Here is a 13,771-nt window from a genome sequence, read left to right as displayed (position 1 = left end):
GGAGGGAGAGAGACAAGCTGGCACCCTCAGTGGCAGCTCACACTGAGCGCTAAACAAAACAATTACCGTCATTTGCAAATATGTGTGTTTAGGCATAAACACTCTTGAAATAGGAACAAGAGAGGTGATAGCTCTCATAACACTTTCTGCCATGTCTGTATCAATTAAATGCATCTGTTAAAAAAGGAAGTCATTCCACTGTGACCTGTCACTCGTAACATTTCAGAGATCTGTTTGACTGAAACGAGCCGGGGAAAATCTATTTAAGAAGGGCATGTAAGTGAAAAGCCGTCCCATTCCCAGTGGTGGGACATTGTCTGGGGCGTGTGGTTAACCTTCAAGGGTAGACAATGATTGTCAATTAACTGCTGAATTTCTGCGCCCCAGCATCGGATAGCCTGCCCCCACAAAGCAGACCAATGAGAGATATGCGATATCTCTGCACCGCCCCCTGTGTTATAATAACCTTTCAGAGAGTTCAAGTGTCACACAGCAATAAGAACCTTTTCCATCCCACCACAGGGAAAATGAAAAGGAAAACAAGTAGCTGGAACAGAGGGCTCCTGGAGGGCCAGAGTCATAATGTAGGGGAGATTACTGATCCTGGATCAGTCTGGGAGCGAGAGAGAACACTGCTAATCTGGCACAAGAGTCCTTAAGAAAATGAAGGGGTCAAGAATGACCATATTCCTACTAGCTATAAAGATGAACAATAATTATTAAAACACTGTGTCGCTTATTAGGCAAAGTACACATAGTTCAAACACTCACTGTAAAAGTGTGTGAATGAAATGTTACATTATAAATTATATTTTTTTCCTCACCTCAATTCATCACCAGAATAAATAGAAAAAACCTACACTGCATTTCTGAAAAACAAGTTTTCCATTTTAATATGTATCAAAAAGTGTTATGCTAAAGTAAGCATTGTAGGGAACAATTTGTTTGGAGTTTGTTTGTGTCCACATCAAAACTAAAACAGCGGGATGCAGCGGTGCTCTGTGATGCTATTCACATTCACACTGTGTGCAAAATGAGAGTAGTGTTGTTTTAACACAATAGACCGTGGGAGGGAAAAAAACAGCATGTGAAATAGTAAGACCCATTGTACAGGAGTATTATTCACTTCATTGTTACCACTCTGCCAGTGTATAATAAGAGTAGTGACATTGTGGTAAAAGGACGAGATGAAAAGCTAAACTATCTCAGGCAGCAGGCTGTTGTTGTGTAACCTGAGCGGGTTAACCGGTGAACTCAGATACTTTTTAAGTGACAGCAAGTCGGTGCAAAACGGAACATCGACTTTGGAGAAGGAACTCTTTTTCACCTACAGGGCAACCTGTGTCCTGTTTACTCAGACTGATCATTTTGTCAGCAGCAATTCAATGACAGACGGTGTAAAGCACACATCCCTGCAAATAAAATCAACTCTTTCTAAGTAACAGAAGCCTTTTATCCAGCGGATGCCTCACTGTTCCATGATGTAATTCTCCAAATGGGGCAGGCAGGCGGGCAGGCCGGGTCTGAGTGATTGATTTCAGCCCAGCACCGGGAGTACCTGGCTGCTTTCAGAGACAATTACAGCCCTGTCCATGTGCCCGTAATAGCCCACCACTTTAGCGTCATTAAAGCGACGCGAGGCACTGCATTATCCTTTAACCCCATCGCTGGCCATCCCCCCCCCCCCATTGACAACCCGGAGAGTTCAACCACATACTTTGTCACCTGAAGCCCCACGCCAGGCTTGAGGATAGGATCACCGCACAGTATGTTTTTCTCTATAAAGAGGGGGTGAGGGAAAGGGGGGTGTTCTACTCCCTTGATGCTTTATGTAAATGATGCCTTAGCACTAAAGTGCACAGGTGAGTTGTTGAGACGATTACAACAGGCATTAAAATATGAAGATGAAGAATATTAAAAGCTCCAAATATAGTATGCCGATATGTGAGGCTGACTGTTTCGAAGCAAGCATAAAGAGAAGAGGAACTGTGTTAAGTGATAGGAAACGATGTAGGCTACTAAAAAATAAAAGTAAATGAACTACATGAGAGAAAAGCTTTAGAAATAAAAAAAAATGTCACTGTAATAATATCCCTCGGTCTACTTCAAAATGTTGTGCGAGTTATTTGATTTTGCATTTTGTGACCAGGCCTAATAATGCACTTACAGATACAGCAGTGCTTTGAGGGTCAAAATGTATTCAACCTCATATACTGTATGGATCTTAATGGCACAAAATGGTACAAAAAAGGGTCTGTTTACACAGTGTGTGCATGTGTGTTTTGATACTAAGCATGCATCTAAAAGTCATAATGAAGTTTGATTGCACTCTTTAATTTTCCAAAAGACTGTATGCTTTTACTCTGAGATAACCAAGTGACTCGAAGTGTTTATTGCTATTCCCCACTGATGTGAGCCTTTCCATCATATTTGCATTTCCAGCTCGTTTCTGGGTAGCAGATCAATATGGAATCAATCATAGTGACAGGTAAGATGGTAAATTTGACCAGGCTGAACCATCCTGTGAGACTGAGCGATACATCAAAGCTAGGAGCAACAGGACAGTAAAAATGGCTTTTAATCAAATATTGATCTTCACTTAAATCACTCACAATTAAAACACATAAAGCTTAAATTATTTGAATTGGCAATATGGGTTAATGCATTAATTGCCACTTGTGTGGTTTACCTCACTTAATATACATTAATTTCCTTGTAACCTCCTTTAAAAAAATCTACTGGCTGTCAATACTGAAAAAACAATTAATACAAAAAAATATTCATATAATTCTGTTAATCTGGGTTTTTCTTGTTTACTTTCTAAAAATCAAAGTTATCATAATTGAAATAGTATTGCCCCTGTGGCAAGGAAACATAATGAGGCATAACCTAGTTTTCTTACAGAGCCATAATACAAATAAAGTTTAGCTAAAGGTTTCCTTAAATTATGAGGATTTACAGTAAAATAAGGCTCATGAAAGATGACTGGGGTCTTATCTCTGAAATTGTCTTGCAGTGGCAGCTCTACACCTGAAGTGTATTCAACAGCATTGTGAAACTCTGCCGTTGTGTAGCCTACATTATCGATTAATTTGTTCTGAGGCAGACAGGCTATCCATCATGGCACAGCTTTGCCCTGCACGTGTTAAAAACTTTCACTAAACTTTTTCACTGATGTTGCGCGCTGGCTTCTTCCCGTCTAACAGACAAAGTAAGAGCACATTGCTTGGATGGAGTTTGAAACCCACGCTCACGTATTCCCACACGCTATTTAACTTCGGATGATAAGATAATCACATCACTTGAACCACTTGTTTTTTTTTATAAAGGAAAAATGTCTCCCCCTTCCTTGATCCCGCGCCTTTACGCACGGCTGTCCGTAAAGACATTTAAACCAAAATGCCGCACAGAGCTCTCCACTAACCTCGCATTAGTGCAGTCGTTGTACAGAGTCTCGAAGTCTTTTCTGGAGATGAGTTTACAGCGGTTCACCCCAGGTTGGATGGCGCCGAGCCCTCTGAGGATGCGGACCTGCTCCACATTGCACACCACCGGCGTGATCTCCAGCCGCTTCAGCTTGGTGTAGACCGTGTGCAGTCCGCCGACCAGGTGCTTCAGGAACAGGTCGAAAGCCTGAGGAAGGCAGATGAGCTCGCTGCCGTCCACGGTGAAAGAGGCCACTTTTGCACCGCGCAACTCGACCATCTTGCACTCGTTGTTTTGCGGTATGTTTTCAACAGGCGACGGGGTTGAGTACACGGGTTTGCCGGGAGGTAGACCCGCGTTCGGGATGCCCGGGCTGCCGGTGGTAAGGAGGTCTGATCTGAAGAGGTTCTGTCCGGGTCCGGATGGGGGAGCCAGGGATGGAGATGGTGATGAAGTTGTCGACGGCGGGGACGTCGTCGCGGAGGGAGTCGAGATCGGAGGCGGTGGGACCAGAGGGGTTGGTGGGATCAGAGCAGCCGGTATGGCCATGGTCACCTACAGGAGGGGAAGAGAGTAGCCGAAGTTCAAAGTAGAAAACCCAGCCTGCCGAGACACCCCTAAATGAAAGAATCCACGAGAGTTTAGCTCCTCAGATAAGTTGGGAAGTAAAAAGAGCTGCCGAAAAAAGGCGTGCTGAGTGAGGGTTTTGGGGGGGCTGAGCGGCGGGACAATGATCAAAGATAGGAGGAGGAATGACAGGAGGAAAATGAGCTGAAAAGTGCAGCTCCGCTCTGTGGATGAGTTGTTGTTGTCACACGGTACAGAGAGGGAGGAGCTAGGGGACAGTGGAAGCCTTTGAAGAACAGATAACTGGGCTTGGACTACACTAATATGGTTTCAGGTCTATTAAAACTGTTTATTCCATACAAGAGAGATCCGGTTATATCGGATCATATTCGTGAACATTTGCATGCTTTTTTTTCTTTTTCTTTGGTCAAAAAACATGCACTCACAAGTTATTCCTGAAATTTCAGTTAACAGTTATTTCTGGTTATCACAGCACATTAACGGTCACACAGGTTACACCTGCCATCCAACGGTATGCAAACCCACTGCACCACCGTGACCTTATTGACAGTTGATCACTCTAAGCATCACAATCTTTTGAAAAAACGTTTGCACTTTGTTTGCTTGCATCCTGCAACTATTTAAAAGAATTATACAAACCTACAATTTTCTTTCCTCCAGGCATTAATACTGCAATGGTTTTTTTTAAACTTTAATTCTGATATATTTGTCATATTTTCTAACTGAGCATGCCAATATGAGTCACAGTTCAAGGTACACTCTACCTGTGGGACAGGAAAACATGTCTTGTTTAAATAGTCCTTTATGATTATTGTATGTACACAGTTAAAGTGGCTATAGCTTTTCATATGAAGTAACAGCATGGCACAAGATGAGGCAATTGTTGTTCTGAGATGGACGTTTTGTATTCAAACTAAAACACTATATAAATTACAGTGTATACTGCCTTTATATAAAAGTAAAGTTACTAATTCAAATGTGGCTGTTATCGATAATCTCTAACAGAATGCATTAGAGCTGCAAAGATTAATCGATTAGTTGTCAACTCTTTTTTTTACTCTAATTTTTTTAAGACAAAAGTCAAAATTCTCTTATCCCAGCCTCTTAAATTTGAATATTTTCTAGTTTATTCTCTCCTCTGTGACAGTAAACTGAATATCTTTGAGTTGTGGACAAAACAAGACATTTGAGGACGTCATCTTGGGCTTTTGGGAAACACTGATCCACATTTTTCACCATTTTCTGACATTTTATAGACCATCTTTAGTTAACTAATTTAACTAATCGATTAATCGAGAAAAAAATCAACAGATTAATCGACTATGAAAATAATCGTTACTTGCAGCCCTAGAAAGCATCGTAAAACAGCTTCATTTTTTATTTACCACTTACTGTCCATTTCAAGTTCATTACCCACGATAACTATTACTTTATAATGTAAGAATTGCAGGTGAGCAGGTGACCATGTCAAACAATGGCAAACAAACTATGGCAACAGTGTTAACATTGTTAATGAAGTCAAATTAGCTGTAGATACAGATGACTAATGTACATACTGTACCCCTTTACATTTAACAATTTAAAAGTTGTGTGAGAACACTGGCAAATGTTGAGTTAAAACCTAAAAAAAAGATCAACATTTAACCAGACATACATCAAAATGGAAACAGTTTGCTTTTCAGGTGTCTTGTACAGGATTGCAGTGTCAACTTAATCCACTGTACACATACTGCACAACCTCCAGATAGAACATCAGCTTGTTCAAGGGTTGTACTATTTTATGATGCCGAGAAGTGAACCAAGCTTAACCCACCGTAGAACGTGAACTCTCAAACTTGCTTTCAATCTCAGACAGTACAGGAAAGAAGGCTAAAGGCAGAGAGGGAGGAAGTGCAGCCCTGTATCATGGGGGTAGGTCGGTCAAGTCCATGTACAATAAAGAGCTGATAGAGTTTACACATGTATTCAACCACTGTGGCACATCATGCATTACAGTAACTTTCTTCCTGCCTTTCTTACAAATCAAACTGTTAGTGTAGGACAGTGAACTATGTAAACATGCAGTCGGATAATCCTAACTTGGACAATTCATTAATAGATCACACTATACTAAAAAACAGGACTTGGATATGTTAGATAGGATCAGTAAAAATACTTTTGTGTTCTTTAATTTATGGCAGAAACCCATAAGTGGACTTATTGAAGTCTGGTTTTCAGAAAGCTTTTTTGGAGTTTTGCAGAGATTAAAGTGATGTTTAAACAGACAGCCCAACTATAAGGGCTTTCACCTTCCATTCCCCTATTTGGTAGCGCTTATTAGATTACATTACATTTCCAAACAACCATCATTGGGTCTCGAGATACATATGCAAAAGTGTAAGTCTTAGTTCTACTTTTGCTTTGCACAATTTTTATCAAAGTTCTCCATGTGCTTTTAGATTTATATATACTTTGTATTTGTATTAGCTGAATATTGGAGAGTACATCAGCACTTACTATGTATTCTCATTAGGTGGGATGAGTGTGATGCACATCAGTAAGGGTGTTGCTTATCACAGTCTGCATTTGCCTTAATATTCTGTGTATTTGTTGTCCAGTTTTGTCAGATCAGCTTTAAGATAAGCAGTGTGCCATTTCAAAATTATCATTCAGGGAAAGAGGTAGCTTGTAGTGTAAAAATCAATAGCTGCTTAAAATTCATTGCAAGGCAATCCATTTGCCCTTTATGTTGCTAACCTTTCACTTAAATATGCACCATATTAAGATTTCATTATATACAATGAATGTCACAACAGTTTGCCTACTATTTCTCTTGTTTGCATGGGTTAACTGCAAATCATTGTTCTTGTAATGTCTGAAAAATGACTTTCATTAACATTATGCAGGAAAAAAAATATATGAGCCTGAGTAGCCTAATAGGTATTAAAGGCACCACAGGATATGTATGATGTTTTAGATACAAAGGCCTTTCAACAGACTGGGTGGGCGCATGTGTCTGACCCTGGTTATGAAAACACAGCGTAACATAACATAAAATCTGTAAACTGCTGCTGTACATTACACCACAACAATTTGTTGATATAATTCAGCACAAGTGCAAAAGCACCACTGCATGTAAAAATAATGTATGGGAACCTATCTCGAAGAGATACTGTTTACTTGTGACAAAAATGTCTCAAATATTTTCTTCAGGCACAGTTGGACTATGTAGTGGCAGTGTCAAATTGTCCTTCGCAAAATAGTTGGAAATTAGTACCGTGAATGAAGTTCTAGCAGGACTAAATACTTGGTCAACTAAGTAACATAAACAGTTAACAGAGTTTTCCCAAAAGTACACAGAAGTACAGTACAAGTGGATGAGATTGCAGTAAACAAATGACTATGTCAAAATGTAATCACCCAGTATGATGTATGGCATCAGGAAAGTGATTCAAAATGTATGGATATGGGACGAGACTTGTGTATGATCAATGACACAGTATATTGTTTGATGTAATAATTTATTCACCCCATAAAGCTTTGATAAAACAATGTTGAAAAGCAATTTAAATTGAATTCATTTAAATGTCAATTCTCATGGTTAGGATTTTTCTATAATTGGCTATTTAATTAAAATAATTTTCATAGTCATTAATACAGCCAGCAACTTGTAGCGCACTGACGTGTTTTAATTACATGGTATTAACAAAATTGATATGCTTTAGAAAGCATGGTGAATAAGAAATAATTAGACCAATCATACATCATCCTCTTATGGACATTAAGTGTATCACAATATAATTGATGAACTTAAAAAACAAGAGAGATAAATAACTTTAATTGAACAGACTTGGTGTACAGAGCTTGGAACAAAGAATCATACTCACGATGTATTATATTCCAGAGGCAATTCATTATCTGTAACATCACTTAGCTCTCTGTGCCCAGCACTCTCTCCTAACCTATGATTACATGACATTTGAAAGCAGTGATACTGTGTAGTCTTTTAAAATGTCCTTTTACCTAGTCTGCATAAATCTTCAAACTGCTTTTCTGCATGGGCAAATGGGGAAGGAAAGGGGGAGCAGCTTTAGACATAGGAATCATTTAGATGCTTGGAATAAAGCACTTATTGATCATGAATATTTGTTTCTCCAAGGTTACACTGCCTTGACCCCATCTATCTTTAGACACCGTCCAACACAAACACGCCACTTGGGGTGAAGGGGAGATGTCAGAGAGCACACCGTTAGCAGAGGGTGTGTGATCATTTTTCTACACTGGCCACATCAGTTTCTTTCTAATTACAAATAACAGCATAGTACGTCTCGCATAATGTTAACCCATTGAGTGTTTAGTGGCAGTTTCTATATTCTTCTGATCAGAACAACTTACATTTCTTAGTCACAATCCAAAATATATATAATATTTTATTGGAGCTGAAACAACTGGAAGTTAATCAGCAACTATGTTGATTAATCGATTAATCATTTAAGTCCTTTTTTATGCAAAAACTCCAAACATTATGTTATTCTAGCTTCTCCAACCAGATAATTTTGCTGTTTTATTATTTTATATTATTTTATATTTTATTTTGGGGGGGGGGTGCCCTCCGGGAATTTTTCATATGTAATTTTCTGACATGTTATAGACCAAACGATTAATCAGTAAAATAATCAGTGGGTTACTCAATAATAAAAAAGAATCTTTAGTTGCAGCCCTACACAAAACTGCATTTCTGGTTCAAAGTTGTTGCTTATACACAGTGTTGGGAACGTTACTTTAAAAAAGTAATTAGTTATAGTTACTCACTACTTGTTCCAAAAAGTAACTGAGTTAGTAACTGAATTACTCTATAATAAAAGTAACTCATTACCAGGAAAATAACTATTTGCGTTACTGTTAAAAAAAAGTTGCTATATGTCAAAGAATTTAGATTTTTTTTTAGCAGTTTTCACAAGTCAGTTGAATGAGTAGAACAGATAAGTGTTTGTAAATAACTTTCAATATTTATTGCACGTCGACAGACAGCAAGAGGTTTATCCTGCACTTCAAGTATTATCTTTGTAAGAAAAGTAAACAGTTACACCATATAAACTTATATGACACATACAGTGCCTTGCAAAAGTATTCGGCCCCCTTGAACGTTTCGACCTTTTGCCACATTTCAGGCCTCAAACATAAAGATATAAAAATGTAATTTTTTGTGAAGAATCAACAACAAGTGGGTCCCAATTATGAAGTGGAACGAAATTCATTGGCTATTTCAAACTTTTTTAACAAATAAAAAACTGAAAAAGTGGGCGTGCAAAATTATTCAGCCCCTTTACTTTCAGTGCAGCAAACTCTCCAGAAGTTCAGTGAGGATCTCTGAATGATCCAATGTTACCTAAATGACTAATGATGATAAATAGAATCCAGCTGTGTGTAATCAAGTCTCCGTATAAATGCACCTGCTCTGTGATAGTCTCAGAGGTCCGTAAGCCAGAGAGCATCATGAAGAACAAGGAACACACCAGGCAGGTCCGAGATACTGTTGTGAGAAAGTTTAAAGGGATTTGGATACAAAAAGATTCCCAAGCTTTAAACATCCCAAGGAGCACTGTGCCGATAATATTGAAATGGAAGGAGTATCAGACCACTACAAATCTACGAAGACCCGCCGTCCCTCTAAACTCAGCTCATACAATGAGAAACTGATCAGAGATGAGCCAAGAGGCCATGATCACCTAACTGCAGAGATCTACAGCTGAGGTGGGAACTCTGTCATGACAACAATCAGTCGTATACTGCACAAATCTGGCCTTTATGGAAGAGTGGCAAGAAGAAAGCCATTTCTTAAAGATATCCATAAAAAGTGTCGTTTAAAGTTCCAAAAGCCACCTGGGAGACACACCAAACATGTGGAAGAAGGTGCTGTGGCAGAGAAACCAAAATCGAACTTTTGGCAACAATGCAAACGTTATGTTTGGCGTAAAAGCAACACACCAACCCTGAACACACCATCCCCACTGCAAACATGGTGGTCAGCACAGGTTTGGCCTGCTGGCAGGGAGAGGTAAAATGATGAAAAAAATAAACAAAATGATGATCTGCAAAAACCTGACTGGGACCGACAACAACAACAAAAAAACAATGAATGTTCACAAAAAATACAGGTGTTAAATGGCAACAAACACCGCAACGGAATTGTAAAAACGAAACTGCTGTACAAACCCATCAACTCACTGGCTCGGCTGTTTTGCAAGATGGCAAAAATGCAGCCGATGTGCAAAACTGATAGAGACATACCCCAAGCACTTACAGCTGTAATCGCAGCAAAAGGTGGCGCTACAAAGTATTAACTTAAGGGGCTGAATAATTTTGCACGCCCAATATTTCAGTTTTTTATTTGTTTAAAAGGTTTGAAATATCCAATAAATTTCGTTCCACTTCATGATTGTGTCCCACTTGTTGTTGATTTTTCACAAAAAATTACAGTTTTATATCTTTATGTTTGAGGCCTGAAATGTGGCAAAAGGTCGAAAAGTTCAAGGGGGCCGAATACTTTCGCAAGGCACTGTATACTTTTAACAACATACCTCCTATCATACGGTTGCCTTCAGCCTGTGTCGTAGCTTTTTGTTGCGAGGCAGAAAGATCTAGCTTTTGCTGCTTGGAGGACTTTGCTCCGAGTCCTTCTTTGCTAGTGGATAGCGAGCTATCATCTGTGGTGGAGGTATCTGTGGTTTTGGCCACTAGCTTTGTAGATGCGTGTGTCGTTGTGAGATGCTTCATTAAATTAGAGTTGCTTACAACGGATGTCGACAAAGTCTTCGCTCCTGGACATAATGTACACATTACATGCACGTTCTTGCATTTGACCACAATGAATTGGAAGTAGTGCTTATATCTCCACCTTGAAAATGCCAACTTTTCATCGGATTTCTCCTGACTCGCCATCTCTGCTGCTTCTTCGAATCTCTGTTTAGCTGTTGTGTTTGTGGCGCGTGTGCTGGCATGTGTGTTAAAACACTGGCTCTGATTGGCTACCATGAAACATGACTCTGCCTTAGCCAATCATGATCGCTTAGCTCGTTATTAACCCACCTCCTCACTAGCTGTGAGCCAGGAGTGCGTTCGGATTACACCGTTTATTCAATCAATGCATAGTAACGCACCGCATTTAACGTCTAGTAACGTTAACGGCGTTGTAACGACGGGAAAAGTAATTAGTTAGATTACCCCGTTACTGAAAAAATAATGTCGTTACCTAACGCCGTTCTTTTAAACGGCGTTATTCCAAACACTGCTTATACATAATTTGCAAACTACTTTTTACAGTCAAGTTTTATGTACAAAGTCAAGACCTTATGTGTAGCACATTCAAAACAACACACGTTGATTAAAAGTGACCAAAGAGAAGCATACAAGAAAGAACACAGAAAATAAAGTCGGAAAAGGAAGACAGAATCCACATTTAGCGAGAGTTCTGGGAAATTAAGTCTACATTAGCTGTAGCTATTTATACAATCACACTTCCTTTAAGAGCAATGACATTACAGAATAAGATCATTTAGTACCAATATCTTATTTGCACACTTACAGTAGAATCAACCGAGACAGACATGCACTGTAAATATGCAACGCGGTCTCATGGCAGTTCGTGAAATGGTCATGTCATTTTTAATCTATTGATTCGTGTACACGGACACGTTTTTCTTGTTTATTTCGTGGTGGTCCACGGAGGTTGGAGAACGGGGAAAGGAAACGTGACACGCGGGAAACGTGACACGCGGGAAACGTGACACGCGGGAAACGTGACACGCGGGAAACGATCCGTGGTTTCTGGGGGACGTGGTCCGTCTGTGGGGGACGCGGGCCTGTCTCTGGGGCATGCGGGTTGGGTTTAGGAAAAGAAGAACAGAGAAAGGAAATGTGACACAGGGGAAACGATCCGCGGTCTCTGGGGGACGTGGTCTGGTCTCTGGGGGACGCGGGCCGGTCTCTGGGGGACGTGGTCTGGTCTCTGGGGGACGCGGGCCGGTCTCTGGGGGATGCGGGTTGGGTTTAGAAAAAGAAGAACGGGGAAAGGAAAGTCCGGGGTGAAAGTCCTGTGTCGTTTGACCCAATCCACCACCCCAACCAACCTCCCTACGTGGATTTTCGGCCTTTCATACAACTCCCTACCGTAGTCGTGCTGTGATCACGAAAGATGCTTCCCATTAAAATACATTAGTTTAAAAAAACGTGCTGGCCACCACGAAATAAACAAGAAAAATGTGTCCCTGTACACCAATCAATAGATTAAATTACGTGACCATTTCACGAACTGCCGTGAGACTGGGTTGAAATATGGGTGATGTACAAACACAATCTTCACTTCTCGATACAACTGAACTGTCACAGGCATTCAGGATTCAGCTGAGCTAATAGAATGCTCTTTCACACCAAGTATGTAAAATAACGGCTTTCTGGTAATGTGACTGCTCAAAAGAGGAGCAAATGGAGTTCGCTTCATTTTTAAAGAGCCAGCCTCACCGACAATTAAGAGTAGTCACGGCCCACATCCTACAGTACTTCATTTGATGCCACGCAGCTTCCAATATAACGGGTGCAAGAAACAGAGAGATTTGTGGATATCTAAATTGCTAAAGCAGAAACCTGTATAAACAGCGGTAATTACCGGGCCATTGACAGTCTCTCAGTGTTGTGCTCATTCTGCCACAGCCGCAGTGATTAAAATGAATCCTCATCGACTTCTCCATTAAAGCGCTGGCAGGAGCGATCCCGTGACCTTTCCCCATTGATTGAACATAACAATCACAATTCAATTGTAATGCAAAGAGAACATTTGTTATAATGTACACGAGATGCATGAGCCATTTCCTGGGAGCAGGGAAGGGTAATCAATGGAGTGACTCTTGGCGTGATGCAAGGAGAATGAGACTGTGTTTGCAGGCCCTAATTCATACAGCCTGCAGTGTATGATGGAAGGCAATGATATGCATGTAAACACTCTGACTTCTCTCTGCTCATCGTTCAATAGAATAACAACAAATCCTGATTTCTATATCTATATACACTAACAGCCCAGTGCTGCTATCATTGGTAGTCATGCACATGTATACACAGCTGACACTTCAGGTTCAATCTGAGCTCAAAGTTTGATTCATGTATCCGGTCACGTGGTGATTTCTCTTCTAAATTATCTTTCAGAAAACGGCAACTGCCCTCTTTCAAGAGAAGTGACTTAATGTAGCATATGACTTCAGAGACAACAGGCTGTTGCCATGACACTCCCTAGAATTACTAAACGGAAGACTGAGCACTCACATAAACCTATATACTATTGGAACAATCGGAAATGCGTCTATACTGTATGCTCTACTGATAGTCAAGCAAGGACAAGCTTGTAAAAGCATAATTACTAATGATTAGCTAAACTCCAGCAAGTGAAAGCACAACTTGCGCAATCCATGTGCCACAGAAAAGAAAGCATGATAGGCATAACAACCCATCACCGTTCAATCCCTCTTTAAAAGCTGCACTCGATCATGTCTTTCAAAAACTGTCTTATGAAGAGTGTATGCGAATGATGTCCTTAGGGGATTTCTTTTTAGAATCAGGAGATTATAGTTTACACGGACATTAAACAGATTAAACCAGCCAGCTCTCTAAAGGCAGTTTATCTAATGGAGAAAATGTGGTATGCTAATTGAGAAATTCCGATGGTAAAATTATATTTAAACCTCCCTCCCTCTCTCCTCTCTCTCTCTCTCTCTTTTTTTTTTTCCTT

The 13,771-nt window shown here is 40.1% G+C and overlaps 1 protein-coding gene across 11 annotated transcripts in view; it reads right to left on the bottom strand.

Annotated features, from left to right (window-relative positions):
• dachd (dachshund d) overlaps nucleotides 1-13,771 on the bottom strand; it is a 121,482-nt gene that overhangs the window by 91,538 nt on the left and 16,173 nt on the right. For all 11 annotated transcript variants that reach the window (XM_039818131.1, XM_039818136.1, XM_039818138.1 and 8 more), the window contains exon 3: nucleotides 3,425-3,981. In XM_039818131.1, coding sequence (XP_039674065.1) covers nucleotides 3,425-3,981 — 557 coding nt within the window. The remainder of the gene's footprint in view (nucleotides 1-3,424; nucleotides 3,982-13,771) is intronic.

The sequence above is a fragment of the Perca fluviatilis genome, chromosome 12, assembly GCF_010015445.1.
Source record: "Perca fluviatilis chromosome 12, GENO_Pfluv_1.0, whole genome shotgun sequence".
Lineage (NCBI taxonomy): Eukaryota > Metazoa > Chordata > Actinopteri > Perciformes > Percidae > Perca > Perca fluviatilis.
Note: the sequence above shows the minus strand (reverse complement) of the source record. Positions and strands in the feature narration are given on the sequence as shown.